The 27,843-nt window shown below is 42.1% G+C and overlaps 1 protein-coding gene and 1 pseudogene across 1 annotated transcript; both read right to left on the bottom strand.

The window, feature by feature from the left end:
- SLAMF7 (SLAM family member 7) lies at positions 1–24,460 on the bottom strand. Its single transcript, XM_065898977.1, has 7 exons — positions 24,439–24,460; positions 5,748–6,080; positions 4,166–4,438; positions 3,832–3,948; positions 2,801–2,904; positions 903–965; positions 1–72 (listed from the first exon to the last, which is right to left on the bottom strand). The coding sequence occupies exons 1-7, from the start codon at positions 24,458–24,460 to the stop codon at positions 1–3; spliced, it is 984 nt and encodes a 327-aa protein (XP_065755049.1).
- A 516-nt stretch (positions 24,461–24,976) lies between these two features.
- LOC136140676 (small ribosomal subunit protein eS1-like) lies at positions 24,977–26,845 on the bottom strand (annotated as a pseudogene).
- Between the last annotated feature and the right edge of the window lie 998 nt (positions 26,846–27,843).

Raw genomic sequence — 27,843 nt, 5'->3', positions numbered from 1 at the left:
TTAGTTGACATTCTCATGGGTAAATTTCCTTGGTGTGTCTGGCAACGTGGACAGTGAGTGGGATTTCTCTACCTGCTGGGCAGACATAAAGATGCAGAACACTGAAGAGGAGCAGAACTATGGATCCCCCCAGGAGACCCCACCATCCCAGACACTCTTCATTGCCAAGGGTACCCAACCTAAACCTCTTGTTATGCTTTCTCCCACTGTTTAATCATTTTGACCTTAGAAAAACTACTCCTCAAGCCTAACCCACATTTATCTTGTTGAATGCTTAATGAACTCAACTTTTCTTCTAATGATCTATCCAAACCAACCTTTCCTATTACTAGGCAAAGTGCATTACCCATCTTCATTTTTCTGATGTGGTTGGGAGAGGAGACAGGAAGGCATTCCTGGCTTCTGCCAAGTGTGATCTGTGAAGGAATAAGCTTTAAAAGCTTACTACGTTAGTAGCTTGACTGGGGAGAAGTTGCAAATCACATGTAACATAGCTAGACCATGGAAAAGAAGAGGAACACTCTCCTGCCTCCAGTTTACTAGTGGCTCAGAAACAGGCCGAAGTTGTCTCCCCAGCCATCCCTTTCTCCCAGGCACAGCCTAAGCCATGGAACTTTTCCCAGGCACTCAGTCAGGATCCTGCTGATTTCCCCTATTGATCCCGCCTGGAACCTCTCTCCTACTCTATTTGTTCCACATTACCCCCATTTTCACTCCTAAAACACAATTCTCTTCTATTCCCCACATACTTGTGTAGCCTTAAGCAAAGGGAATGTGTATCCTGGTGCACCTTTTAGTACCAGGGAAAATGAGATCTCTGGGGCCCAAGAAATTCTAGCTAAACTTGAAACAGGAAGAAGGATGGGACAGCTAAGATAAAACTCAGCTCTAAAGCTTCTTACCTTTGGGGGTATTTGCACAGTGGAATAAAGTGTATTCACTGCATTTTCCTCTGGTACAGTGCTCTGTTAAAAAACAAAAAACAAACAAAAGAAATCATCGCCAACCCCCTGGGTCACATAGACAAGGCCAAAGAGACATCCAGAATCCAGAGAAGGGAAAACAGAGGTGGGAGGAGATGGTGAGAGAGAAGAGAGGGTTCTAGAGCCTGAATGGGGGAGTGGGAAGTGCTCTTGTCAGTGACTGCTATTGTAATTATTAATGACTTTTTTCAAGAAGCAATTGCAGGCTTCCCTCGTAGCACAGTGGTTAAGAATCTATCTGCCAATGCAGGGGACGTGGGTTCGAGCCCTGGTCTGGGAAGATCCCACATGCCACGGAGCAACTAAGCCCATGCACCACAACTACTGAGCCTGTGCTCTAGATCCCGCAAGCTGCAACTACTGAAGCCCATGTGCCTAGAACCCGTGCTCCGCAACAAGTGACGCCACTGCAACGAGAAGACTGTGAACCGCAACGAAGAGTAGCCCCTGCTCACCACAACTAGAGAAAGCTCGTGCACAGCAACAAGGACCCAATGCAGCCAAAAATAAATAATATTTAAAAAAGAAGAAATTGCATTATTTTAAAACTGTATCTTGTTTAAACTGTATCTCGTTTAAATTACTTAATAAAAAATTACTTAATAAATATATAAGATATATAAGTCCCATGAGCTATGAGTCTCCTAAGGTGATTAAAGGATAATTTGAAATCATATTGTCAATGTTGGAAATAAACTTTTCCATCAGTCAAAAGAGCTTATGGGGCAAATCAGAAACGATGACTAAAGGGACAAAACAAAACAAAACAATGACAGCAATAACAAAAGCTCCTTCCAGGCTGGAGAAAAATATCCTGGGTCAGTGAAGTTTATTCCTGAACATCTAGGACAGTCTTGTGGTCTCCAGGGAATGTGTCTTGAGCAGGGGAAGAGGGAGGATGGTGACAAAGTGATCGAGTTTGACAGAAGCCGGGCTGAGTGAAGCACAAAGAGGTCACCCCTGTGAGGAAGGAAGGAGCTCTCAGGACACCAACAACTTCGAAGAGGAAACATAATATCTCCTCTTGGAAAAGTTGTGGATAAGTGTAAGAAGATGCATCCTGATCAGGAGACACTGAAGGCTGGAGTAAAACTAAGATTTTTGAAGCTCCAAAGTGCTTTTATTTCTTCATTAAGTGGGCCAATGTGGAAAGGGCACTATGAACCCTAAGGAGCAAGCCTAGCCTCGGCTGCAATGATTTTTGCCAGTGGACCTTTTGAAGCTGTCTACCTAGTTCTTGTCTACAAATTGTCTCTTGTTATTTGCATTTCTTTAAACCTTAGTCTTGGGATTTTCTTTTCAAAGAGTTTTCTTTGAATTAACCTTGTGTTTGTTCACTGCAGCTTGGTGACCCGCACTTGGGAAGCCTTGAGTGAGGGCCCAGAGCCACCATGGACCCTCTGAGCCCCCTCCTGATGCTTCCTTGAGTTGCCTCAGAGGAAATGGCATCTCTAAAGCCAGTTTTCTGATACCATAACTCAAACATCATATCAAAGTCACATTTCTCTACCCGCCATCCTATGCAAAAGGAATTGGGTCTGTTGAGTGGCCATTTTGAACAGTGGAGGGGAAGGAGTGATTCCGTAGATCACAGTGTGAGCGTTACTGGCTAGGTCAGAGCCAGATGCCCCAGGGGCCACCAGTTCCTGCACAAGAGAGAATCCATGAAGACTTGGGGGAGACACAGGTACATTGGGTTTAAAGGGTTATACATTTTCATTTCCCATGTTGCCCAAATCCATGGAAAAATCTCAAGTAAAACAAGGAGGGCCTCAGAGAGGAGAATCAGGCCCCAGGAAAGACAGGAAAGAACTCACATTTAAGTAAGAGATTGTGTCATACTCCGAGGTCTCTCCAAAAGTGGGGGAGTAGTTAAGAGTTTCTGGATGAAGGTTCAGTCCCTTTTTCTCTTCAATGTACTCTGAAACCAAGTTGGGAGAGAATCAGAGCTGGCTCCTCCTTCCCCTGGCCACCCCCATTGGCCCACCATCTGGATGACCCACTTAGGGTGACCAACCATCCTGATTTCCCTGTAACTGAAGGGTTTTCCAGGACATGAGACTTTCAGTGCTAAACCCAGGAACCCCAAGATGAACTGGTCACCCTCATCACTTCACTTCCCAATTTCTGGACAAAGGCAGCCAAAAGAGGAAGCAGAGGAGATCAGAAATGCTTTTACAGTGTTTACAGGAGGGAGAGAATATCTCAAAGTTTGCAGTTCATACCCAACCAACGCTTAGGTCCCTCCCCAATACCCTGAGTGGACAGTATCAGTGGGAACCCGAGAAGACAAATCAGCAGGGTTTAGGGACACAGAGCATGGGGTACAGCCTGGAGAAAGACAGAGAAAGGCTTCTCCAGGAGTAATGTATCTAGACTGAGGTGGGGAGTAGAGAGAAGTCTCTGGAGTTGATCCAATGGAGAGAACTGGGATGGATTGGGGGCTCTGACAGGGATGGGCTGAACGGACGGTGCTGGTTTGTGGACCTCAGAGTTGAAGGCCATGGCCTCCCAGTCAGGGGAGCAGAGTCAACAGTGTGTGACCTGTGTCAGCAGGAGGGATACACTAGTAAGTCCCTCTGAGGGGAAGGAGAAGGGCAGGCACTGGAGAAGGAACTAGGAGAACCTTTGTCTTAGGAGAGAAGTTAAGGGCTCAGGTATTCTCTCCACTCCAGAATTAAGGAGTACAGATGGCTGGTGCTGTCCTTTAGGACAGAGATGATGGCTTCTTCATTTCTGCATCCTTAGTGCCTAACACCAAGCTTGGCACACAGTCCAACATACTGTTGAATGAGTGAAGGAGAAAATGCATGATTGAGGGTGAAGACAAAAATAGTTCATGCTCTACCTTTTCTTCTTTCTCTTCGTATGATCAAAATAATTAGCACCAGTGCAATGAAACAGAGCAGGGTGAGTGACAACAGGAGTTTGAGGATCACAGTGGTAGCCAGGCCACCAGCAGCACCTTTAAAGAGAGAATGGGTGGAGGCACAGGGCAGGGAGAAGAGTCAGCTAGGGAAAATGACCCAACTTTTGGAGCAATTGCAACCTTCCTCCCAGTCTGATGACTTCCCCAGGGCTTCCAGTTTTCACAAAGGGCTTGTTCCCATGGGGGACCAGGAGCTGAAGAAGATATAGGTCCTAAGACCAGGGGCTCCTAGAGAAAGAGGAGAGACAGTCACCTTCACAGAGCTTCCAGGCAAAGATGGGGTTTGAGGAGTTGCTGCTGATGGGGTTTCTGGCCATGCAAATGAAGGTCATATCCCTTTTCTCCTGCCTCCAGGATATGGAGAGGGTGGAGCCACTATGGGACTCATTGGTTGCCTGTCCCAGGGACTTCCAGCTGTAAGTTACATCCTCTCCTCCCTGTTCCATGGAACATGTCAGATTGGTTACACATGTGCCATTCTTATTGTTCTGCAGACCTATGATGACTTTGGGCTTTGACAGGTGCTCTGTAAAAGAGAAATAGACAACCAAGTGTGGAAACTATGCCCATAGCCCTCATTTTTTCTGCATTATTCTTGTAAACCTTGGACCTGAATCTCCTTGGTGTGCTACAGAGTGGAGAGGAAGTAGCAATTCAGAGCAGAATTCTCATTCTTATCTGGGGAAGAGAACTATCTAGGTCAGATTGCCCACAGCCATAAAACAACAACAGTAGTAATAGAAATAATTACAATGCAACAAGAATGAGCTGCCATTTATGGTAAGCACTGTGGTAAGCACTATGGTAAGCATATGGTAGGCACTGCGTTCAAAGCATTTTAGATGTTCATTAGTTTTATCTTTTTTGGAGGCTCCCTATTCCCCTGTCCTCAGGCTTCCTTGAAGAGACTCACTTTACTCTCTAGGAGAGAACAAAGGTATTGGAGCAACACTTTTGGTTCCCCTCTCTACCTTGTGCTCACTCTTTCAGAGGATGAACAATTGTTTCGTTGCTGAGATGGTGAGTCTGACATCCCTCATCTACATTTCTCTATTTACATGTTTGGGCTGTTATGATTGCTGTTTAAATGTGGTTTGCCCTCCCGCCTCCCCCCACCCCTGCTAGTTTGCCTGCAGAATGCATGTCTTCCATTCTTTTCAACTATATCTATATGGAGGACACACCTGGATCAAGGTGCATGGTCTACCTCCTACATGCAAACCTGCAGGCCCATCTCCTGGTGTCCCTGATATTGCAGCTCAGTGAGAAAGGCAGCTATTCTTTTAGCTGGTTGAGTAATTGTTTCATAAGTTCATTTTCCCTGAATAGGCACCAAAGTCTAGACTTGGGGGAAAGTATTTTTATTATCCAGCTTTACCAGAAAAAATACAGCTGATATTTTTATCTTCCTTTCTGATTCTTGTGTCTATTTCTCATTTGGTTAGAATCTTCACGGGAAGAGGTGTGACAATAGTTATACCTGATAATCTTTCTAAGATAGGTAGCACTTTACTCCCCATTACAGATATGGAAACTAAGTTTCAAAGAGATCAAGTAACTTGTCTAAGGCCATGTAACTAGTAAGTAGAGAAGCCAACGTTTGACCTGTGTGATTGTCACTTCTCATAAAGCCTATCTGCTGCGCCACAATCTTTCTTACTGAATATCTAAGAGGGGACTTCAAGGGTTGGCTATATCTACTTCATGCATGCATGAGTTCCCTCTTCCACTTTACTGCCAAGGGTTTATCCAGTCGTTGTCTGAACAGCTCCAATATCAGGGAGTTCACCATTTTAAGAAGGCAGTCATCCACCTTTGGAACTGGTTCTGCTCACCATAGACACGCAGCTCATACTCCTGGGTTAGGGGATCCTGGAGGCTTGAGCTGTGTATCTCCACACGGTAGACACCTGAGTCATTCTTCTTCAGTTTGCTGAGCTTCAGGGAGTAGCCTTCATGTGGGAAATTCACCCTTTCCTTGTTACGATGTCGGGTCACTATGATAAGGGCTTTTTTGTCTGCCAACTTTGGCTGTATGGTGACGAGAGTGGTTGTGTTGAAGACCCAGATAATGCTGTCAATTGGATCTACTGAGAGATTCAGTGGGAAATTCACAGACCCACCAAGGGCACCAACTAGCTTCTTCAGTACTGCAGAGGCTGCTGGCCCTGCAGAAACAGAGAACCATAAAATAAACCTGAGTTCCTGACCTTGCCACCAATTACTCACTCCCTTTGGGTCCTGGAAAGGTCCCAAGAAACCCTCTCAGTCTAACCCAACCAGTCCTGGTAAACCCTTTGGAACCTCAATCACACAAAGGCACTGAGGTCAGAACTCTCTGCCTGAAAGGGGTGACTACAGGCAAACCCACCCCATTCCCAGAGATCTCTGGCTGAAAAGACCAAGCTCTGAGGTAGACCATGAGGTCGGCTGCATCCTTGACAAGTTCCTGTGGGGTGATAAGTGGGGAGGTTACTGTCCAAGCTCCATTTAGGACTCCCAGATTGCTCCTGGGAGAGCTGATTTTGTTGCAGATGAGGAAGGTAACAGTCTATCTGACCTGGGACAGAGGTTCTTAAGCACAAACCAGGGCACTGGGAGGCAAGCTGTAAGTCTTTAAAGATAGTGATAGCTTAGAAGTTTGAGGATGATTTATCTTTCTATTTTATGGTGGATGGGAGTGAATTCAAGCTCATCCCCAAATGAGGTTCTCATCCACTTGAATTCCAATATCCTTCCTTGAGTGGAAAGGAAAAGGGTGAGTGACTGGGAGCTCTGGAATATGCCCAGGCTACCTTGTGATGTTTAACCTGAACTATCAGGAATTGTAGTAGGGATTTACTGCTCCCTGCCTCCCAAATTTCTGTTTCAGTGCAATCTTTTTTTTTTTTTTTTTTTTTATTTTTTCCCAGTTTTATTGAGAAATAATTGACATACATCACTGTATAGGTTTAAGATGTACAACATAATGGTTTGATTTACACATATTGTGAAATGATTACCACAATAGGTTTGGTTACCATTCATCATCTCATATAGATACAATAAAAAGAAAAGAAAAAAATTCCTCCTTGTGATGAGAACTCTTAGGCTTGAATCTCTTAAAAACATTCAAATATACTGTACATCAGTGTTAACTATAGTCACCATGCTGTACATTACATCCCTAGTACTTATTTATTTTATAACTGGAAGTTTGTACTTTTCATTGACTTGAAGAAAACACACAGTGTGAGAGCTGTGAGTTTCAGTTGCAGGGGACTTACTGAGGACTAGAGCCCAGGAGACATCCTCTCAGATAGCTCTGAGGAAGTGCTCCAAAGAGGGAGGGGGAGAGGTCAGAGTACACGTGATTTTGGCAAAGGGGTATGTGCACTCAAACATAGACCTCAGTGGAAGCTTACTGCTCATCATAAGGGACAGATATCTCAGCTAATGATTTTAGTGCTTTTCTAAGTATGGGAAGAAGCAAGAATCCAGGTTCATAAAAAGTTTCATCTGAAATATTTCTAACTCTCTAAGGGCCTGTTTTGCCTCATTCTTTTTTTTTTTTTTTTTTTTATTTATTTATTTATTTATTTATTTATTTTTATTTTATTATTTTTTTTTTTTTAAACATCTTTATTGGGGTATAATTGCTTTACAATGGTGTGTTAGTTTCTGCTTTACAACAAAGTGAATCAGCTATACATATACATATGTTCCCGTATGTCTTCCCTCTTGCGTCTCCCTCCCTCCCACTCTCCCCATCCCACCCTTCCAGGCTGTTCCAAAGCACCGAGCTAATATCCCTGTGCCTTGCGGCTGCTTCCCCCCAGCTATCTACCTTACTACGTTTGTTAGTGTGTATATGTCCATGACTCTCTCTCGCCCTGTCAAAACTCACCCTTCCCCCTCCCCATATCCTTAAGTCCGTTCTCCAGTAGGTCTGCGTCTTTATTCCTATCTTACCCCTAGGTTCTTCATGACATTTTTTTCCCTTAAATTCCATATATATGTGTTAGCATACGGTATTTGTCTTTTTCTTTCTGACTTACTTCACTCTGTATGACAGATTCTAGGTCTATCCATCTCATTACAAATAGCTCAATTTCATTTCTTTTTAAGGCTGAGTAATATTCCATTGTGTATATGTGCCACATCTTCTTTATCCATTCATCCGATGATGGGCGCTTAGGTTGTTTCCATGTCCTGGCTATTGTAAATAGAGCTGCAATGAACATTTTGGTACATGACTCTCTTTGAATTTTGGTTTTCTCAGGGTATTTGCCAAGTAGTGGGATTGCTGGGTCATATGGTAATTCTATTTGTAGTTTTTTAAGGAACCTCCATACTGTTCTCCACAGTGGCTGAACCAATTCACATTCCCACCAGCAGTGCAAGAGTGTCCCCTTTTCTCCACACCCTCTCCAGCATTTATTGTTTCTAGATTTTTTGATGATGGCCATTCTGACTGGTGTGAGATGATATCTCATTGTAGTTTTGATTTGCATTTCTCTAATGATTAATGATGTTGAGCATTCTTTCATGTGTTTGTTGGCATTCTGTATATCTTCTTTGGAGAAATGTCTATTTAGGTCTTCTGCCCATTTTTGGATGGGGTTGTTTGTTTTTTTGTTATTGAGCTGCATGAGCTGCTTGTAAATTTTGGAGATTAATCCTTTGTCAGTTGCTTCATTTGCAAATGTTTTCTCCCATTCTGAGGGTTGTCTTTTGGTCTTGGTTATCGTTTCCTTTGCTGTGCAAAAGCTTTGAAGTTTCATTAGGTCCCATTTGTTTATTTTTGTTTTTATTTCCATTACTCTAGGAGGTGGGTCAGAAAGGATCTTGCTGTGATTTATGTCATAGAGTGTTCTTCCTATGTTTTCTTCTAAGAGTTTGATAGTTTCTGGCCTTACATTTAGGTCTTTAATCCATTTTGAGCTTATTTTTGTGTATGGTGTTAGGGAGTGATCTAATCTCATACTTTTACATGTACCTGTCCAGTTTTCCCAGCACCATTTATTGAAGAGGCTGTCCTTTCTCCACTGTACATTCCTGCCTCCTTTATCAAAGATGAGGTGACCATATGTGCGTGGGTTTATCTCTGGGCTTTCTATCCTGTTCCACTGATCTATCTTTCTGTTTTTGTGCCAGTACCATACTGTCTTGATGACTGTTGCTTTGTAATATAGTCTGAAGTCAGGGAGCCTTATTCCTCCAGCTCCTTTTTTCGTTCTCAAGATTGCTTTGGCTATTCGGGGTCTTTTGTGTTTCCATACAAATTGCGAAATTTTTTGTTCTAGTTCTGTGAAAAATGCCAGTGGTAGTTTGATAGGGATTGCATTGAATCTGTAGATTGCTTTGGGTAGTAGAGTCATTTTCACAATGTTGATTCTTCCCATCCAAGAACATGGTATATCTCTCCATCTATTTGTATCATCTTTAATTTCTTTCATCAGTGTCTTATAATTTTCTGCATACAGGTCTTTCGTATCCTTAGGTAGGTTTATTCCTAGATATTTTATTCTTTTTGTTGCAATGGTAAATGGGAGTGTTTTCTTGATTTCACTTTCAGATTTTTCATCATTAGTATATAGGAATGCCAGAGATTTCTGTGCATTAATTTTGTATCCTGCTACTTTACCAAATTCATTGATTAGCTCTAGTAGTTTTCTGGTAGCATCTTTAGGATTCTCTATGTATAGTATCATGTCATCTGCAAACAGTGACAGCTTTACTTCTTCTTTTCCGATTTGGATTCCTTTTATTTCCTTTTCTTCTCTGATTGCTGTGGCTAAAACTTCCAAAACTATGTTGAATAAGAGTGGTGAGAGTGGGCAACCTTGTCTTGTTCCTGATCTTAGTGGAAATGCTTTCAGTTTTTCACCATTGAGGATGATGTTTGCTGTGGGCTTGTCATATATGGCTTTTATTATGTTTAGGAAAGTTCCCTCTATGCCTACTTTCTGGAGGGTTTTTATCATAAATGGGTGTTGAATTTTGTCAAAAGCTTTCTCTGCATCTATTGAGATGATCATATGGTTTTTCTCCTTCAATTTGTTAATATGGTTTATCACATTGATAGATTTGCGTATATTGAAGAATCCTTGCATTCCTGGAATAAACCCCACTTGATCATGGTGTATGATCCTTTTAATGTGCTGTTGGATTCTGTTTGCTAGTATTTTGTTGAGGATTTTTGCATCTATGTTCATCAGTGATATTGGCCTGTAGTTTTCTTTCTTTGTGACATCCTTGTCTGGTTTTGGTATCAAGGTGATGGTGGCTTCGTAGAAGGAATTTGGGAGTGTTCCTCCCTCTGCTATATTTTGGAAGAGTTTGAGAAGGATAGGTGTTAGCTCTTCTCTAAACGTTTGATAGAATTCACCTGTGAAGCCATCTGGTCCTGGGCTTTTGTTTGTTGGAAGGTTTTTAATCACAGTTTCAATTTCAGTGCTTGTGATTGGTCTGTTCATATTTTCTATTTCTTCCTGATTCAGTCTTGGCAGGTTGTGCATTTCTAAGAATTTGTCCATTTCTTCCAGATTGTCCATTTTATTGGCATAGAGTTGCTTGTAGTAATCGCTCATGATTTTTTTTATTTCTGCAGTGTCAGTTGTTACTTCTCCTTTTTCATTTCTAATTCTATTGATTTGAGTCTTCTCCCTTTTTTTCTTGATGAGTCTGGCTAGTGGTTTATCTATTTTGTTTATCTTCTCAAAGAACCAGCTTTTAGTTTTATTGATCTTTGCTATTGTTTCCTTCATTTCTTTTTCATTTATTTCTGATCTGATTTTTATGATTTCTTTCCTTCTGCTAGCTTTGGGGTTTTTTTGTTCTTCTTTCTCTAATTGCTTGAGGTGCAAGGTTAGGTTGTTTATTCGAGATGTTTCCTGCTTCTTAAGGTGGGCTTGTATTGCTATAAACTTCCCCCTTAGGACTGCTTTTGCTGCATCCCATAGGTTTTGGGTCGTTGTGTCTCCATTGTCATTTGTTTCTAGGTATTTTTTTATTTCCTCTTTGATTTCTTCAGTGATCACTTCATTATTAAGTAGTGTATTGTTTAGCCTCCATGTGTTTGTATTTTTTACAGATCTTTTCCTGTAATTGATATCTAGTCTCATGGCGTTGTGGTCGGAAAAGATACTTGATACAATTTCAGTTTTCTTAAATTTACCAAGGCTTGATTTGTGACCCAAGATATGATCTATCCTGGAGAATGTTCCATGAGCACTTGAGAAAAATGTGTATTCTGTTGTTTTTGGATGGAGTGTCCTATAAATATCAATTAAGTCCATCTTGTTTAATGTATCATTTAAAGCTTGTGTTTCCTTATTTATTTTCATTTTGGATGATCTGTCCATGGGTGAAAGTGGGGTGTTAAAGTCCCCTACTATGAATGTGTTACTGTTGATCTCCCCTTTTATGGTTGTTAGTATTTGCCTTATGTATTGAGGTGCTCCTATGTTGGGTGCATAAATATTTACAATTGTTATATCTTCTTCTTGGATCGATCCCTTGATCATTATGTAGTGTCCTTCCTTGTCCCTTTTAATAGTCCTTATTTTAAAGTCTATTTTGTCTGATATGAGAATTGCTACTCCAGCTTTCTTTTGGTTTCCATTTGCATGGAATATCTTTTTCCATCCCCTTACTTTCAGTCTGTATGTGTCTCTAGTTCTGAAGTGGGTCTCTTGTAGACAGCATATATAAGGGTCTTGTTTTTGTATCCATTCAGCCAATCTGTGTCTTTTGGTGGGAGCATTTAGTCCATTTACATTTAAGGTAATTATCGATATGTATGTTCCTATTTCCATTTTATATATTGTTTTGGGTTCGCTACTATAGGTCATTTCCTTCTCTTGTGTTTCGTGTCTAGAGAAGTTCCTTTAGCATTTGTTGTAAAGCTGGTTTGGTGGTGCTGAACTCTCTCAGCTTTTGCTTGTCTGTAAAGGTTTTATTTTCTCCATCAAATGTGAATGAGATCCTTGCTGGGTAGAGTAGTCTTGGTTTCAGGCTATTCTCCTTCATCACTTTCAGTATGTCCTGCCACTCCCTTCTGGCTTGTAGGGTTTCTGCTGAGAGATCAGCTGTTAACCTTATGGGGATTCCCTTGTGTGTTATTTGTTGTTTTTCCCTTGCTGCTTTTAATATGCTTTCTTTGTATTTAATTTTTGACAGTTTGATTAATATGTGTCTTGGCGTGTTTCTCCTTGTATTTATCCTGTATGGGACCCTCTGTGCTTCCTGGACTTGATTAACTATTTCCTTTCCCATATTAGGGAAGTTTTCAACTATAATCTCTTCAAATATTTTCTCAGTCCCTTTCTTTCTTTCTTCTTCTTCTGGAACCCCTATAATTCGAATGTTGGTGCGTTTCATGTTGTCCCAGAGGTCTCTGAGACTGTCCTCAGTTCTTTTCATTCTTTTTTCTTTATTCTGCTCTGCAGTAGTTATTTCCACTACTTTATCTTCCAGGTCACTTATCCGTTCTTCTGCCTCAGTTATTCTGCTATTGATCCTATCTAGAGTGATTTTAATTTCATTTATTGCATTGTTCATCGTTGCTTGTTTCATCTTTAGTTCTTGTAGGTCCTTGTTAACTGTTTCTTGCATTTTGTCCATTCTACTTCCAAGATTTCGGATCATCCTTACTATCATTATTCTGAATTCTTTTTCAGGTAGATTGCCTATTTCCTCTTCATTTGTTAGGTCTGGTGGGTTTTTATCTTGCTCCTTCATCTGCTGTGTGTTTTTCTGTCTTCTCATTTTGCTTACTGTGTTTGGGGTCTCCTTTTTGCAGGCTGCAGGTTCGTAGTTCCCGTTGTTTTTGATGTCTGTCTCCAGTGGCTAAGGTTGTTTCAGTGGGTTGTGTAGGCTTCCTGGTGGAGGGGACTAGTGCCTGTGTTGTGCTGGATGAGGCTGGATCTTGTCTCTCTAGTGGGCAGGTTCACGTCTGGTGGTGTGTTTTGGGGTGTCTGTGGCCTTATTATGATTTTAGGCAGCCTCTCTGCTAATGGGTGGGGTTGTGTTCCTGTTTTGCTAGTTGTTTGGCATAGGTTGTCCAGCACTGTGGCTTGCTGGTCGTTGAGTGAAGCTGGGTGCTGGTGTTAAGATGGAGGTCTCTGGGATATTTCCACCGTTTAATATTATGTGGAGCTGGGAGGTCTCTTGTTGACCAGTGTCCTGAAGTTGGCTCTCCTACCTCAGAGGCAGAGCCCTGACTCCTGGCTGGAGCACCAAGAGCCTTTCATCCACACAGCTCAGAATAAAAGGGAGAAAAAGTAGGGAGAATTAGTAGAAGTATGAGTAAAGAAAGAGGGAAAGGAGGAAAGGAAGGAAGGAAGAAAGAAGCAAAGAAGGAAAGAAAGGAGGGAGGGAGGGAGGGAGGAAGGAAGGAAGGAGGGAAAGAAGGAAAAAAAAGACAGAAAGAAAGATGATACAGTAAAAATAAAATAAAGTATAATATAGTTATTGAATTAAAAAATATTTAGAAAAAAAAAAGGGATGGATAAAACCTTAGGACAAATGTTGGAAGCAAAGCTATACAGAGAAAATCTTACACAGAAGCATACACATACACCTTCACAAAAAGAGGTAAAGGGGGAAAAATCATAAATCCTGCTCCCTGAGACCACCTCCTCAATTTGGGGTGATTCGTTGTCTAAAGGAGGGAGGGAAGGCAGGAAAGAAAGAAAGAACGAAGGTAAAGTATAATAAAGTTATTACAATTAAACTTAATTATTAAGAAAAGGAATTTTTTAAAAAAAGTCATGGACGGATAGAGCCCTAGGACAAATGGTGGAAGCTAGAGTATACAGACTAGATGTCACACAGAAGCATACACGTACACATTCACCAAAAGAGGAAAAGGGAAAAAAATCATAGATCTCGCTCCTAAATTCCACCTCTTCAATTTGGGATCATTCCTTGTCTATTCAGGTATTCCACAGATGCAGGGTATATCAAGTTGATTGTGGAGCTTTAATCCGCTGCTTCTGTGGCTGCTGGGAGAGATTTCCCTTTCTCTTCTTTGTTCTCACAGCTCACAGGAGCTCAGCTTTGGATTTGGCCCTGCCTCTGCGTGTAGGTCGCTGGAGGGCGTCTGTTTTTTCGCTCAGACAGGACGGGGTTAAAGGAGCCGCTGATTCGGGGCCTCCGGCTCACTCAGGCCGGGGGTTGGGGGATGGCGGAAGGAGGGGCACTGCGTGCGGGGCGGGCCTGCGGCGGCAGAGGCAGCGTGACGTTGCGGCAGAGGCCGGCGTGACGTTGCACCAGCCTGAGGCCCGCCGTGCGCTGTCCCGGGGAAGTTGTCCCTGGATCCCGGGAACCTGGCAGTGGCGGGCTGCACAGGCTCCGCGGAAGAGGGGTGTGGAGAGTGACCTGTGCTCGCACACAGGCCCCTTGGTGGCGGCAGCAGCAGCCCCAGCGTCTCCCGCCCGTCTCTGGGCTCCGCGGTTTTAGCCGCGGCTCGCGCCCGTCTCGGGGGCTCGCGCCTTCAGCCGCGGCTCGCGCCCGTCTCTGGGGTTCGCGCTTTTAGCCGCGGCTCGCGCCCGTCTCTGGAGTTCCTTTAAGCAGCGCTCTTAAACCCCTCTCCTCGCGCACCAGGAAACAAAGAGGGAAGAAAAAGTCTCTTGCCTCTTCGGCCGGTGCAGGCTTTTCCCCGAACTCCCTCCCGGCTAGTCGTGGTGCACTAACCCCTTCAGGCTATGTTCAAGCCGCCAACCCCAGTCCTCTCCCTGAGCTCCGTCCAAAACCAAAACCCGAGCCTCGGCTCGCAGCCCCGCCCGCCCCGGTGGGTGAGCAGCAAGCCTCTCGGGTTGGTGAGTGCTGGTCGGCACCGATCGTCTGTGCAGGAATCTCCCCGCTTTGCCCTCCGCACCCGTCGCTGTGCACTACTCCGCAGTCCCGAAACTCCCCCCTCTGCCTCCCGCAGTCTCCGCCCGCGGAGGGGCTTCCTAGTGTGTGGAAACTTTTCCTCCTTCACAGCTCCCTCCCACTGGTGCAGGTGCCGTCCTTATTCTTTTGTCTCTGTTTTTTCTTTTGCCCTACCCAGTTACGTGGGGAGTTTCTTGCCTTTTGGGAGGTCTGAGGTCTTCTGCCAGCCTTCAGTAGGAGTTCTGTAGGAGTTGTTCCACGTGTGGATGTATTTCTGGTGTATCCGTGGGGAGGAAGGCGATCTCCGCGTCTTACTCTTCCGCCATCTTCAAGGTCCCCCCTCAGTGCAATCTTAATTCACCTCAGAAAGTATGACTTGCAAACAACCATCACTGATTTTGTGGCTCCAGGTGAAAAACAGTTAAGAATGGCTGCTGAAAAAGCTTCCAGAAGTGGTCAACTGAGCAGCAACCTAATAAATAGCCCATGGGCCAAACCTGGCCTGCCCCCTGTTTTTGAAAATAAAGTTTTATTGGAACACAGCCATGTTCTTTCCTTTGCACATTGTCTATGGTTGCTTTTCCATTACAAAGCCTGAGTTGGATAGTTGTGACAGAGATCATACTGTCTGCAAAGCTTAAAATTTTACTATTTGGCCCTTTACAGCAAAAGTTTGTTAACTGAATTTGATTAAAAAAACAAAAACAAACCTGAGATTCAAAAAAAGTAAGTAACTTTTCCAAGGGCACAAAGCTAGCAGGTGATAATTTGAGGATTTAACCCAATGTCACTCCAGCCCTGGAGTCTGGACTCTTTCCACTATGGCTCAGTTTGAAGGTCCCTTGGCATTTGTACCAGCTCCAGCCCTTTCCATTAGTCCCCTTCTTCAGTTCCCTCAAGGGCTCAGGTGTCAACTCTGAAGCCCTGGGGTCTCATGGAATCCCGATTTACCATTCAAGTCCTTTGGTGACCTTCCTTCAAGTACAAGCTGCTCTACCAGTGCCCCCAGAGTAAGGGAATCTGGTGCTACCAAATGTTGACCTAGCCCCTTGATAACAGGTCTTGGATCTTGACCAAATTTTTTGCTAAATTTATCTCTACAAGTACTTGTTTCTCTTCCTGAGTAAATGTCTTTTAGGAGCTGATTCCTGTTTTCAAACAGTTTTCCCCCATAAGTTATATATATGCATATATACTTTGGATCAATCAAGCCTTTATCAAATCATCCTGTTAAGTAAGCTGATTTTCCAAAAAGCTACCCTCCCTGCTACTCTAATACTAAGGGAGGATGGTTTTTCATTACTCTCTCTTTGATCATCTCATGGGGTGTCAAAATATTTCCAGTAAATGTTATAGACAAAATCAGTTTTATTTGAAATTTTGATTTATCAATTAATGTATTCATTCTCTTACTTCAACCATGAGATGGAAGGGGTGAATATTTTGCAGTCAAATAAAGATTGGATATCACTTGCACCCAAGTAGGTTCAGTTCTTGGATGAGGGCACCTTTGAGTATTTTAATTTTCATGTGAGGTTTGGGGGACATGTATATGTCAAGGAGGTGACAAAATTGAAAGGATGTGGTTTTAGTGTTTTAGCATGTGTGCATGCACTTAAGCCATGAATAATTAATTGTTCTTTTTACATCTTTATATACATGGTGCTATCTTCCTAGGGTACATTTTAAGAAATGTTAATTGTGTGGAGATATAAGAAAATATCTCCAAATTCATTGTTCCTTGTTAGAATGAAATTGGAGGACAATACAGTGCAAATTGCCAACATGAACCTAGGTGGAAGATATTGGTCTATCTTTATTGTATCTTCAGGGTGAGGAGAAGAGTCGTAAAAGAAGAAAGTAGTTCCATGCCTTTCCCTAAATGTGAGCTCAGACGTTAGGGGCCTGGGTTGGTTAAGTCCTAACCAGTTTTGTTTCCTCTTCCCAGTTGACTGTGAAAGGGGGTCCAGAAACAAGACACTTCTCTTCTCAGCTTCTAAGACTGAACTGAAGCTCCCCTTTCTCTGATGGCTTCTCCACCTGTGATGTGTGACCCTATAGGGTTTTACCATGTCTAGGTAAGTCATGCTCTGCTCATTCAGTCATTCCTTCCTTTAACTAAAATTTGTTGGCACTGTTTAGGAGCTGAGGGTATAACTGGGGAGCAAGATAGTCATGATCCTTGCACTCATGGAATTGGGAGAGAGTCATTAAATGAGTAACAACATGTGCTGTGAAAGGGGAAATGACAGTACTTAGGGAACACACGATGGGGGTGGGGGATGTAACATGACCTGTGTGATCAGAAGGCCCTAGAGAATGAGTAGCTACTAACACCTATCTACAATGCCAGGGAGGATTGGGCCCCATGAGACTCATCTACCCTCCCACCTGGATCAACGTGGTGAATGTTGTAACTTGCCTCCTCTGCATTCATTTCAGTCCTTCCTCATTTTGTAGCAGCCATATGGTTTGGGTAACTCAACTCAAGTGTTAGCCTTCCTCTGCATAGTAATTAGTTCAGGGGTATCACATGTCCCAGGTTGATTGTATCTGATTGTATCTGAGATACAATCTGAGATTGTAACAGGGCTTTTGTTCCTAGGCCAGCAATAGTTGATGCTGTGGGAAGATATGAAGCCTTGGACTGCCACCCACTTACTACCACCAGACAAGCAGCCAGGGCTCCTTCCTCAGCTTATCCCCAGTTTACGTCCTAACTCACGCTTTTATTGGTGCTTTATCCTTTTCTCTGTCCATCTAAGTCTTATTTAAGACCCGTAAATCCTAGTTCAAAGCCCTTCCCTGAGGAAGTCTTCAACACTTTCTCACACCTACCCCCTGAAATTCCACCATGAATGTCACTTCATTTTCTACTTGAAATTCCCCATGAGGAGCTATTCCCATGGGTGGTGACTGGACATACCATTTTGCTGTGAGTTAGCGGATCACTGATCTACAGGCATTAGGTTCCAGATCACCTGGTGATGGGGTCTGGAGTCTCATCCAGGGACATGTGGAGATGGTCTCTTCTCACAGGCAACATGCAGCCGTGTAAAAAAGTTAGAGGTCTGGCCTAAATGGGGGTCAGGAGACCTGGGTTCCATTCTGGTTCCACCATAATAATAACTCCAGCAATGAATACTTGGTTTAATGGGTATTCCCGTTCTTGAGCCTCAAGTCAACTCTACGTGATAAAGGTTAAGCTGCACTTTATAGATGAAGACATTGGGGGTCCAAGATGCTGAGTGACTTTCCCAAGGCCCCAAACTGGAAAGTGGCAGAAGTGACATGAGAAGCTAGTTCGTTTCCCCATCTCCTCTAGAGGCCTGCATTCTTTCCACTGCTACCTCCCACTACCACTTTGAATTTCAGCTTATCCCCAGTTTACATCCTAAACGTAAATTTGAATTTCAGTGTTCTTATCTCTCATAGGAGGAAAAGAATAATCTTTATTCACCAAGATTTAGGGAAGGATGAAGGGTGAATACAGATGTGAAAACACTTTGAGAAGTACAGAGCAGTCTGAGACATGGTGGGAGGCAAGAGGAAACAACAGGCAGTAGTGTTATGAGACAGGCTTTGAGAAAGCTTCCCACTTTTTGGTCTCATTTCTGCAAGAAAGGCTAAAAGTGAGATTTCCCAAAACTTCTTTGGATGGCTTCTCAGTAAGGTAAGCTTCTTAGAAGGTGGTCTGGACACTAACGCCTATACATCAGTCACTGGCTAATTCACAGCAAAAGAGTAAGTCCAATCACCACACAGGGAGATAATTCCTACAGCAAGCATCCCCACCAACCTACTTTTGGAGGTTGAGGAAGCTGGGGCAGGAAACCCTCTGCTTTCTGCCCTGGCCAAGTCTCAGGTATTTTTGGCACCAGAAGATTCAGCCCTAAGATGCTTTTCATAACAAGAACGGACAACAGCTCCTCCCTTTTGCCACCTGCCTTTCCTTTTGGCTGTCACCTCCTCCCCTTAACCTGTTCCCCCAAGGCTCATGTGTTGAGTGGAGAGAAGGAGCCAAATTAGGAGGAAGGGGCACCATCAGTACAGCCAGAATCAAGGAATGGTGACCTAGGAGGAAGACCTCGGCATAGCGGAGTGTGTAAAGCCCACCTCCTGCTTGCCAGCCCGGTCCCCGAGCACCTCTTCCAGTACTGGGTACCTCTATCAGAATGCACCACCGTGTCATGCCACCCTCACCATGGAAACCAAGGATCAGAGCATCTCAAAGCTAGGAGGAATTTTAGGGACTACTTAGTCCAATCCCATTTTATAGATGAAGAGTCTGGTGCTCTGAAGGTTATAGTGATGTGTGCCAAGTGAGTAGAAGGCCAGGATTAGTAACAAGGACTCCTAAGGCAGGGTTTCCCAAGCTGTGCCCCCGTTACCTTTGAGGTCTGTGGCAGTGCCTCAGTGTATTTCTTGGGAGCTTAGATGGAGGTCAAGGGGGTAGGGGATGGGGTGGAGGCTATGGAACTACCCCCCTCCATCAGGGAGGCTTCAATTCTATGCATCAGAGTTGTTTGTTTCTGTGTAAGTTTTCTTTTTATAAAAGGAAACCACTGCTTAAAAAAGAAAAAAACGACTTTGGAAACTACTGTTCTTTACCCAACTTCCCCTTAATTAATGTACTTGGAAAGGGCATTTACAATCAGTACCATGTAAGATGTACATGGAACAGAGGCTGACAAGCCTCCCAATTCACCAGCCACCTTTGCCAACACTCCAGTTCTAACCTGCAACATTCATATTCAAGTTCCCTACTGTTCTGCCCCTCACTCATCTCCGAAACGTTCCTCTTGTTTGTCTCTTCTGGTCTTTTTCAACACCTCCCCAATACCTCCTCACCCACTTTTTCTGATTTCCTTTTATAAACTGTCTCCTCAACCCTACTGTATCCTATAATCATCATAAAATTGTGCCCATTTTCCAGATGAGAATACTGAGGCTGCAAGAGTTGTTCCTTGGTCCCTCTGAATTTGGCCAGGGTGACTTTTGTTTGGTGCATTCACATCCTGGAAATGGAGTTCCCTACTCTTCTTGGGCATTTCCACTGCCTACCTTGGCCTCATGTACCTGGAGAGGGAAGGAATCTCTGGGGCAGATTCATCTCAAATACACACTCATTGAGCACTATTTCTGAGGGTACAATATTAGGCCATTAGTTTGGTGTGATGAAATGAGCACTAGGTTTGGAAACTCAGTTTCTGTTCTACCTCCTAATAGCTGTGTAATCTTGCCTAAGACACTTGACCTCTCAGAGCCTAAGTTTTGGGGATAATAATATCTATCTCGTAGATTTGTGAGGAGATTGTATGAAAAATGCCTTGGATGTAATAGGAGCTTAATAAATGGTGATTATTATTATATTGTTTTGCATTTGATATCTCATTTAAAACATGACAATAATTTGCAAGTTAAGTTTCATTTTCTCTTACATACTTGTAAAGACCGAGGTTCAGAGGCTAAGAAACTTATCCACAATAATATAGCTACTAAGTCAAGCCCAGGAGTTCTTCTCCAGGGCCAGCACTGCTTTCACAGTCCTGCCCACTGGAGGCTCTATGACAATCTCAGATTATTCTTTGAATCACAGAAGGTATAGCACGCAGGCTGCCATAGCCTCCTGGAGCAGGGCGCACACTTGCAACTTGCACCCTGCTGCCCCAGGTCATGTTTCAGGTGGGCACCTGGGTTTTGAAAAGTCCTGCCATGTCCTCCCCCATTTCACCATCCCCAAGTTCCCCTTCTGATCACCATTTCCGTTCAAGGAGTGATTTTTAAAGTAAGGGTCAGTTCCAGGACCAGGTGCTTCCTAAAAATGCAAACTTTTAACGAACTCACAGAGGGTGAGAGTCTGTTGATGCTGAACAGTTCAAGACACCAGGTGGCGGGGAGGAGAGGATAGTGAGGCCTGACTTACTACATGGGCTTGGGCAGTTCTCTTCTGGCAGGCCTGGGGCACACATAAATGAACCAGCCACACTAAATCCTCAGAGGGAGACCTCATGGTGGTTCTCCATGAGTTTGATGACCAGAGAGATATTCCTAACTTATGGGGTTCCTGGTCCTTCCTGAGAGCCCTGAAGATAGTAACATCTTGAAAATCTAGAATACCTGTGACAGGCATAGAAAAGTCCTCAGTCCTTCATGGCATTAAATATAAAATGCCTACCTATGAGTTGGTTTTCTAAGTAGAGACTGATTGGGTTACTTGGGTTAAGAGAGAAAATTCAAATGTTCTCTGCCATCAGTATGATTGTTAAATGCATAATAATTTAAAATATTTTTCTAAATAATACATATTTATATTTACATAAATATAAAACATAGAAGTATATGTATAAATGTTATAAATATATTTGAATTAAAATATTTAAAATATATATTGCTAAGTAAATAAATATACACCTGTACCATCTCATTTTGTTCTTAAAATTACCCTCAAAATGAAGGAAGGCTGAGGTCCGAGGAAGATGACTTTCTTCATCTATTTCATGGCAGAATCCAGATAAGGACACAGGTTTTTCTGATACCCAACACCACTTCTTTCAGCCCTTTGTTCCCTGGGACAGTCAGAAGGGCAGTTAATGCCCAAAGTCATTCCTTCTCCTCTCCCTCCAGTCTCTTCCTACCCTCTGTGAGTCAGAGACCACAGGATGTAAAAGCTTTTGCACAGCAAAGGAAACCATAAACAAGATCAAAATACAACCCTCAGAATGGGAGAAAATATTTGCAAATGAAGCAACTGACAAAGGATTAATCTCCAAAATTTACAAGCAGCACATGCAGCTCAATAACAAAAAAACAAACAACTCAATCCAAAAATGGGCAGAAGACCTAAATAGATATTTCTCCAAAGCAGATATACAGATTGCCAACAAACACATGAAAGAATCCTCAACATCATTAATCATTAGAGAAATGCAAATCAAAACTACTATGAGATATCATCTCACACCAGTCAGAATGGCCATCATCAAAAACTCTAGAAACAATAAATGCTGGAGAGGGTGTGGAGAAAAGGGAACACTCTTGCACTGCTGGTGGGAATGTGAATTGGTACAGCCACTATGGAGAACAGTATGGAGGTTCCTTAAAAAGCTACAAATAGAACTACCATATGACCCAGCAATCCCACTACTGGGCATATACCCTGAGAAAACCATAATTCAAAAAGAGTCGGGCTTCCCTGGTGGCGCAGTGGTTGAGAGTCCGCCTGCCAATGCAGGGGACTCGGGTTTGTGCCCTGGTCTGGGAGGATCCCACGTGCCGCGGAGCGGCTGGGCCCGTGAGCCATGGCCGCTGAGCCTGCGTGTCCGGAGCCTGTGCTCCACAAGTGGGAGAGGCCACAACAGTGAGAGGCCTGTGTACCGCAAAAAAAAAAAAAAAAAAAAAGAGTCATGTACCAAAATGTTCATTGCAGCTCTATTTACAATAGCCAGGAGATGGAAGCAACCTAAGTGTCCATCATCAGATGACTGGATAAAGAAGATGTGGTACATATATACAATGGAATATTACTCAGCCATAAAAAGAAACAAAATAGTTATTTGTAGTGAGGTGGATGGACCTAGAGTCTGTCATACAGAGTGAAGTAAGTCAGAAAGAGAAAAACAAATACCATATGCTAACACATATATATGGAATCTAAGAAGGAAAAAAAAGGTCATGAAGAACCTATAGGTAAGACGGGAATAAAGACACAGACCTACTAGAGAATGGACTTGAGGATATGGGGAGGGGGAAGGGTAAGCTGTGACAAAGTGAGAGAGTGGCATGGACATATATACACTACCAAACGTAAAATAGATAGCTAGAGGGAAGCAGCCGCATAGCACAGGGAGATCATCTCAGTGCTTTGTGACAACCTAGAGGGGTGGGATATGGAGGGTGGGAGGGAGGGAGACGCAAGAGGGAAGAGATATGGGAACATATGTATATGTATAACTGATTCACTTTGTTAATAAAGTAGAAACTAACATACCATTGTAAAGCAATTATACTCGAATAAAGATTTTTTTTTTTTTTTTAAAAAAGCAATATTAGATGAGGGAGCAGAGCCTCCTAAGTTGAGCCAGAGGCCCAGAGTGGAGCCAGAAGCCTGGAGCTACAAGCAGGATGGGGTAGGCAGTCCAGAAAACAGGAAGATCTTGCTGGACTCACCTGTGAGCTGGCAGAGGAGAAAGATGAAGGTGAAGCATGCCGTGGAAGAAAGCATATTGCTCTTTGGATGTCAGTCACTAAAATGAACCCACTTCCCTTTTGTAGTCACCCTCTTATATCTTTTCCCCTGCTGGGATTTTAAGTAGGTGGGGTCATGAGATTGAGAATGAGTCATCTCAATTTTCTCCATATGGCCAGCATTTTCTGTTACACATGTTACCTTTCAGAGATTCATAATAGAGAACCTGGAAGGAAATAAAAGGTTATACAGAGAAAAAAGGGTGGCACTGGGGATAATAATAATATCTTTTGAGCTTTGCTAAGTACCAGGAGTACCTGCATTCTTTTATTTATTCCTCATAACAACCCTGTGAGTGAAATACTACCATAATGCCTAGTTTACAGATGAGAAAATGAAGGCTTAGAGTATAGTACAGCAAAATTAAGAAGTTCTTTTAATCAAAAGTAACCATTATAATAGTAAAAAGGCAAGCCACGTAGTGGGAGAACATATTTGTAATACATTTATTCCACAAGAGGCTTATATCCATAATATATGGTTGTCCAATTGTTCCAGCACCGTTTGTTGAAAAGACTGTCCTTTCTATATTGAATTGCTTTTTATTTTAAAATTAATTTTTATTGGAGTATAGTTGCTTTACAATGTTGTGTTAGTTCCTACTGTACAGCAAAATGAATTAGCTATACATATACATATATTCCCTCTTTTTTGGATTTCCTTCCCATTTAGGTTACCACAGTGCATTAAGTAAAATTCCCTGTGCTATACAGTATGTTTTCACTAGTTGTCTATTTTGAATTGCTTTTATACCTCTGTCAAAAAGCAGTTGATTAGGGCTTCCCTGGTGGCGCTCGTGGTTGAGAACCTGCCAGCCAATGCAGGGAACACGGGTTCGAGCCCTGGTCTGGGAAGATCCCACATGCCGTGGAGCAACTGGGCCCGTGAGCCACAACTACTGAGCCTGCGCGTCTGGAGCCTGTGCTCCGCAGCAAGAGAGGCCGAGACAGTGAAAGGCCCGCGCACCGCGCACTGCGATGAAGAGTGGACCCCGCTCGCCGCAACTAGAGAAAGCCCTCGCACAGAAACGACGACCCAACACTGCCAAAAAAAAAAAAAAAAAAAAAAAAAAAAGCAGTTGATTATACTTGTGTGGGTATATTCTGGGCTACCTATTCTGTTCCATTGATTTATATAATGTAATTATTGATATATTATGACTTAAGTCTGCCATTTTATTGTTTATTTTCTTCTTGTTTCTTCTGTTTTTTATTCCTCTGTTTTACTTTCCTGGCCATTCTGTAGGTTATTTGAATATTTTTTTAATAATTCCATTTTGATTTACTATAGTATATCTTGAGTATATCTCTTTGAATAGATTTTTAAATGGCTGCTCAAGGCATTACATTAAACATACGTAACTTATGGTTTACTGATGTTGGCTTTTTACCAGTTCAACTAGCATGTAGAAACATTACCCTTACAAGATTCCTTTACCATCGCTCCTTAATAACTTATCTTAACTATATCTTCTCCACATATTGAAAACCATATCAGGTAATGTTATAATTTTTGCTTCAATTGTCAAATATAATTTAGAAAACTCAAGAGGAGAAAGATAGGGAATTCCCTGGCAGTCCAGTGATTAGGACTCAGTACTTTCACTTCCAGGGCCTGGGTTAAATCCCTGGTGGGGGAACTAAAATCCTGCAAGCCACCTGGTGCAGCCAATAAAAAGAAAGAAATGAGGAGAAGGATAGTCCATGATATTTAACCCATATTTTTACTCTTTCCATTGCTCTTTCTTTATTCCTGATGTTCCAAGTTTCCTTCTTTTTTCTTTCTGTTTCAAGATATTCTTTTAGCCATTCGTTTAGGGTAGGTCTGATGCTGACAAATACTTTTAGTTTTCCTTCACAGTGAGGATGTCTTGATTTCACCTTCATTTCCTGGGCATAGAATTCTATTTTTTTCACAAATAAGATCTTTTATCTGTCACCATTAGAAGTCTGATTTTTAAACAGATTGGACTGGTGGCTCATATCCATCAGTTCATTCAACTTTAGCACCTGCTGCATCCCCAGTAGCTTTTCCAGAACTACTACCTTCACTATGTAGCTCCATGAGTTTTCCCAATTCAAACTTGGGCTTCTTCAGCATTTTTACTTTTCTAACAAAGGCATCATGGAGTGGATAAATAGATTGGAAGACCTTTTCTGTCTTTCCCAATGCTGCCTGGAATGAATTTATTTACCCTGTTTCAAGTCATTTGTCTATACCTCTTGGGTCATGATTTTCATCATCTTCTTGCGGATCTGGAGGACCTGCTGGTGTCGGGCATAAGAGGTCTTCCGAATCTGATTGTTGCGTTTTTTAGTAAAACCCGTACAGAATACACAAAGCAGATAACCATAGGTACTCTTGACATCAGTGTGAGCTTCAATCATAGTCTGACATTTTTTGACCATGGAGCACATTTTATCATGGGTAAGATCCATGCCATGGAAATTAGTCAGGCAGTTTTTGCCCTGAACATCCTCAGTAATTAACATGTATTTTCTAAATGCAACTTCACCATTCTGCAGATCAGCAAGGCTCACTTCAAAAATATGACCCTTGAGGCCATCAGATGAGATTTTGGTTCCTTGAGTTCTCGTGACTAGTGTTTTCCCAATATTTCTTACATTGAACATAGCTGGTGCTTTCACATCATACCAATCTTTCTTAGAAAATGGGTCAACCACTTTCTTCTTGGCTCCCTTTTTACCACCTTTTGTAAGGCACTTGATCTTGCCGACTCTGGGTATAGAATTCTAGATTGACAGTTCTTCTCTTTCAGCACTTGAAAAATGTTATGCTACTCTTCTTGCCCGCATTGGTTTCTGATGAGAAATCAGCAGTCATTTAAATTGTTTTCCCCTGTAGTTAATGTGTTGTTTCTCTCTGTTATGAAGATTTTTTTTTCTTTTTTGTTAGTTTTCAGCTGGTTGACTATGTGTCTTGGTATGTATTTCTTTGAGTTTCTTTGGGGTTCATTCAGTTTCTTGAATCTGTAGATTTGTGCTTTTTGCCAAGTTTGGAGAAATTTCAATACTTTTTGAATACTTTTTCTTTTTTTAGCCCAGCATTCTTATTTTTTCTCCTCTCATTCTGAGACTTTGATAACAAGAATGTTAGATTTTCTATTATTGCCCCCATAGAGCTCTGAGTCTCTGTTAATTTTTTTCAGTCTATTTTCTTTCTGTTGTTCAGGTTGGGCATTTTCTATCTTCAAGTACACTGATTCTTTCCTTTATAATCTCCGTTTTGCTATTAAGCCCATCAAGTGACTTTTAAATTTCATTTACTGCATTATTCACTTCTAAAACTTCCCTTTGTTTCTTCTTCATATATTCTGTTCTTTTGCTGAGACTTTCTAGTGGTTTTGTCTTTTTTTTCATTTCCAGGGTTTTATAGTTACTTGTTGAAGCATTTTTATGATGGCTGCTTTAAAATCCTTGTCAGATAATTCCAACATCTGTCATCTTGGTTTTGGTGCCTATTGATTGCCTTTTCTTCATTCAAGTTGATATTTTCCTGGTTTTTGTTATGATGAGTGATTTTTGACACTGTGGTGGTGGGGTAGGTGATGTTATTACCACTGGGTGGTTGTGAAAATCCAAATTTTCCCTTGTCCTTGCTCAATAACACCACAAGCAAGAGAGGGAAGTAGTGCCTCATTACTTCAGGGTGGGAGTGGAAGTTCAGTCTTCCCACTCAGCCTCTTCTGATGTCACCTCAGTTGGGAAGAGGAGGGATTCCTCCTTACTGCCAAGAGAGATGGAGGTCTAGGCCTTCCTCTTGGCCTTGCTGATGGTGTGGGGTCCCACATTTTTCCAATGGCATTTGGCCAGAATAAGGTGATTATTGCCTAAAGGCTTCTATCTTGCTAGGCCATCTCTTTTCTCATCCTTTGCCAAGAGAGAGAAGAGTTCTCTTGGGATTGGCATTTCTGGGTTACAGACTTGTTTAACACACAGCCCAAGGTATATACACGACAAAAAGGAAACCCAGGGAACTAACCACTATGTCATTCCTTGGATCTTGAGGTCCCTATCCAGTACTTCTTCTCTCCACCTTTTAGAATCTTCTTGTGTTTGTGTTTTATATATAATGTCCAGGATTCTTGGAAAAGTAGAGAAAAATGTGCCCACTTCATCTTCTCTGGAATGAGTAGTCTGATCATGTGTTTTTATAGCCTTTCTAATCTATCTATCTATCTTTCTCTCATGGAAATAATGGTGGAATCTTTAAAAATGACTTCTTGTTAATTGGTAAAATCTCAGAAGATTTAATAAAAACCTGGTAAAATTCAGTACTCACTCATAATTGCAAAAATTTGTAGAAAACTACAGCAAACATCATATTTAGGTAGTGAGACTTTAGAAGCAATACTATCAAAGTCAGAAATAAGGTAAGAATTTCCCCAGTTACTGTTACTATCTATTAATTAACTGGTGTCTTGGCCAAAGCAATGAGACAAGAAAAATAAAAATGTATGTGGATTAGAAAAGGAGACACAAATTATCATATTTTTAGATCACATTACTGCTGATGTAGAATATCCAAAGGAATCTGGAGGCAAATTATGAGAGCTAATAAAGGAGTGAACAGGACACCAGCAAACAACCATATTGTATACAAGATATTTTTCTAACTTGGTTCACAGGTTAACACTTGTTTACTAATCTTGACATAGTTCAAGATTACCTCCTAGTAAGTCCTCAGTAAATATTAGCTATTACTTTAATTATAATTCATTTAAAATAGCTTCTAATCAGTTATAAAGAGCCAGACCTTGGGCTGTACGCATAAACAGATGAAGTCCCAGTCTTTTTTTTTTA

The sequence above is a fragment of the Phocoena phocoena genome, chromosome 1, assembly GCF_963924675.1.
Source record: "Phocoena phocoena chromosome 1, mPhoPho1.1, whole genome shotgun sequence".
In the NCBI taxonomy this organism is placed as follows: Eukaryota; Metazoa; Chordata; class Mammalia; order Artiodactyla; family Phocoenidae; genus Phocoena; species Phocoena phocoena.
Note: the sequence above shows the minus strand (reverse complement) of the source record. Positions and strands in the feature narration are given on the sequence as shown.

Coding starts and splice junctions, on each gene's coding strand:
- SLAMF7 (XM_065898977.1), bottom strand. CDS start 24,460: ATGGTAAAGGAATCTTGTAAGG. Junction 6,081..24,438: donor GGTAAAGGAATCTTGTAAGG/GTAATGTTTCTA, acceptor CTGTTTCTGCAG/GGCCAGCAGCCTCTGCAGTA. Junction 3,949..4,165: donor TGCCTGGAAGCTCTGTGAAG/GTGACTGTCTCT, acceptor CTCTCTTTAAAG/GTGCTGCTGGTGGCCTGGCT.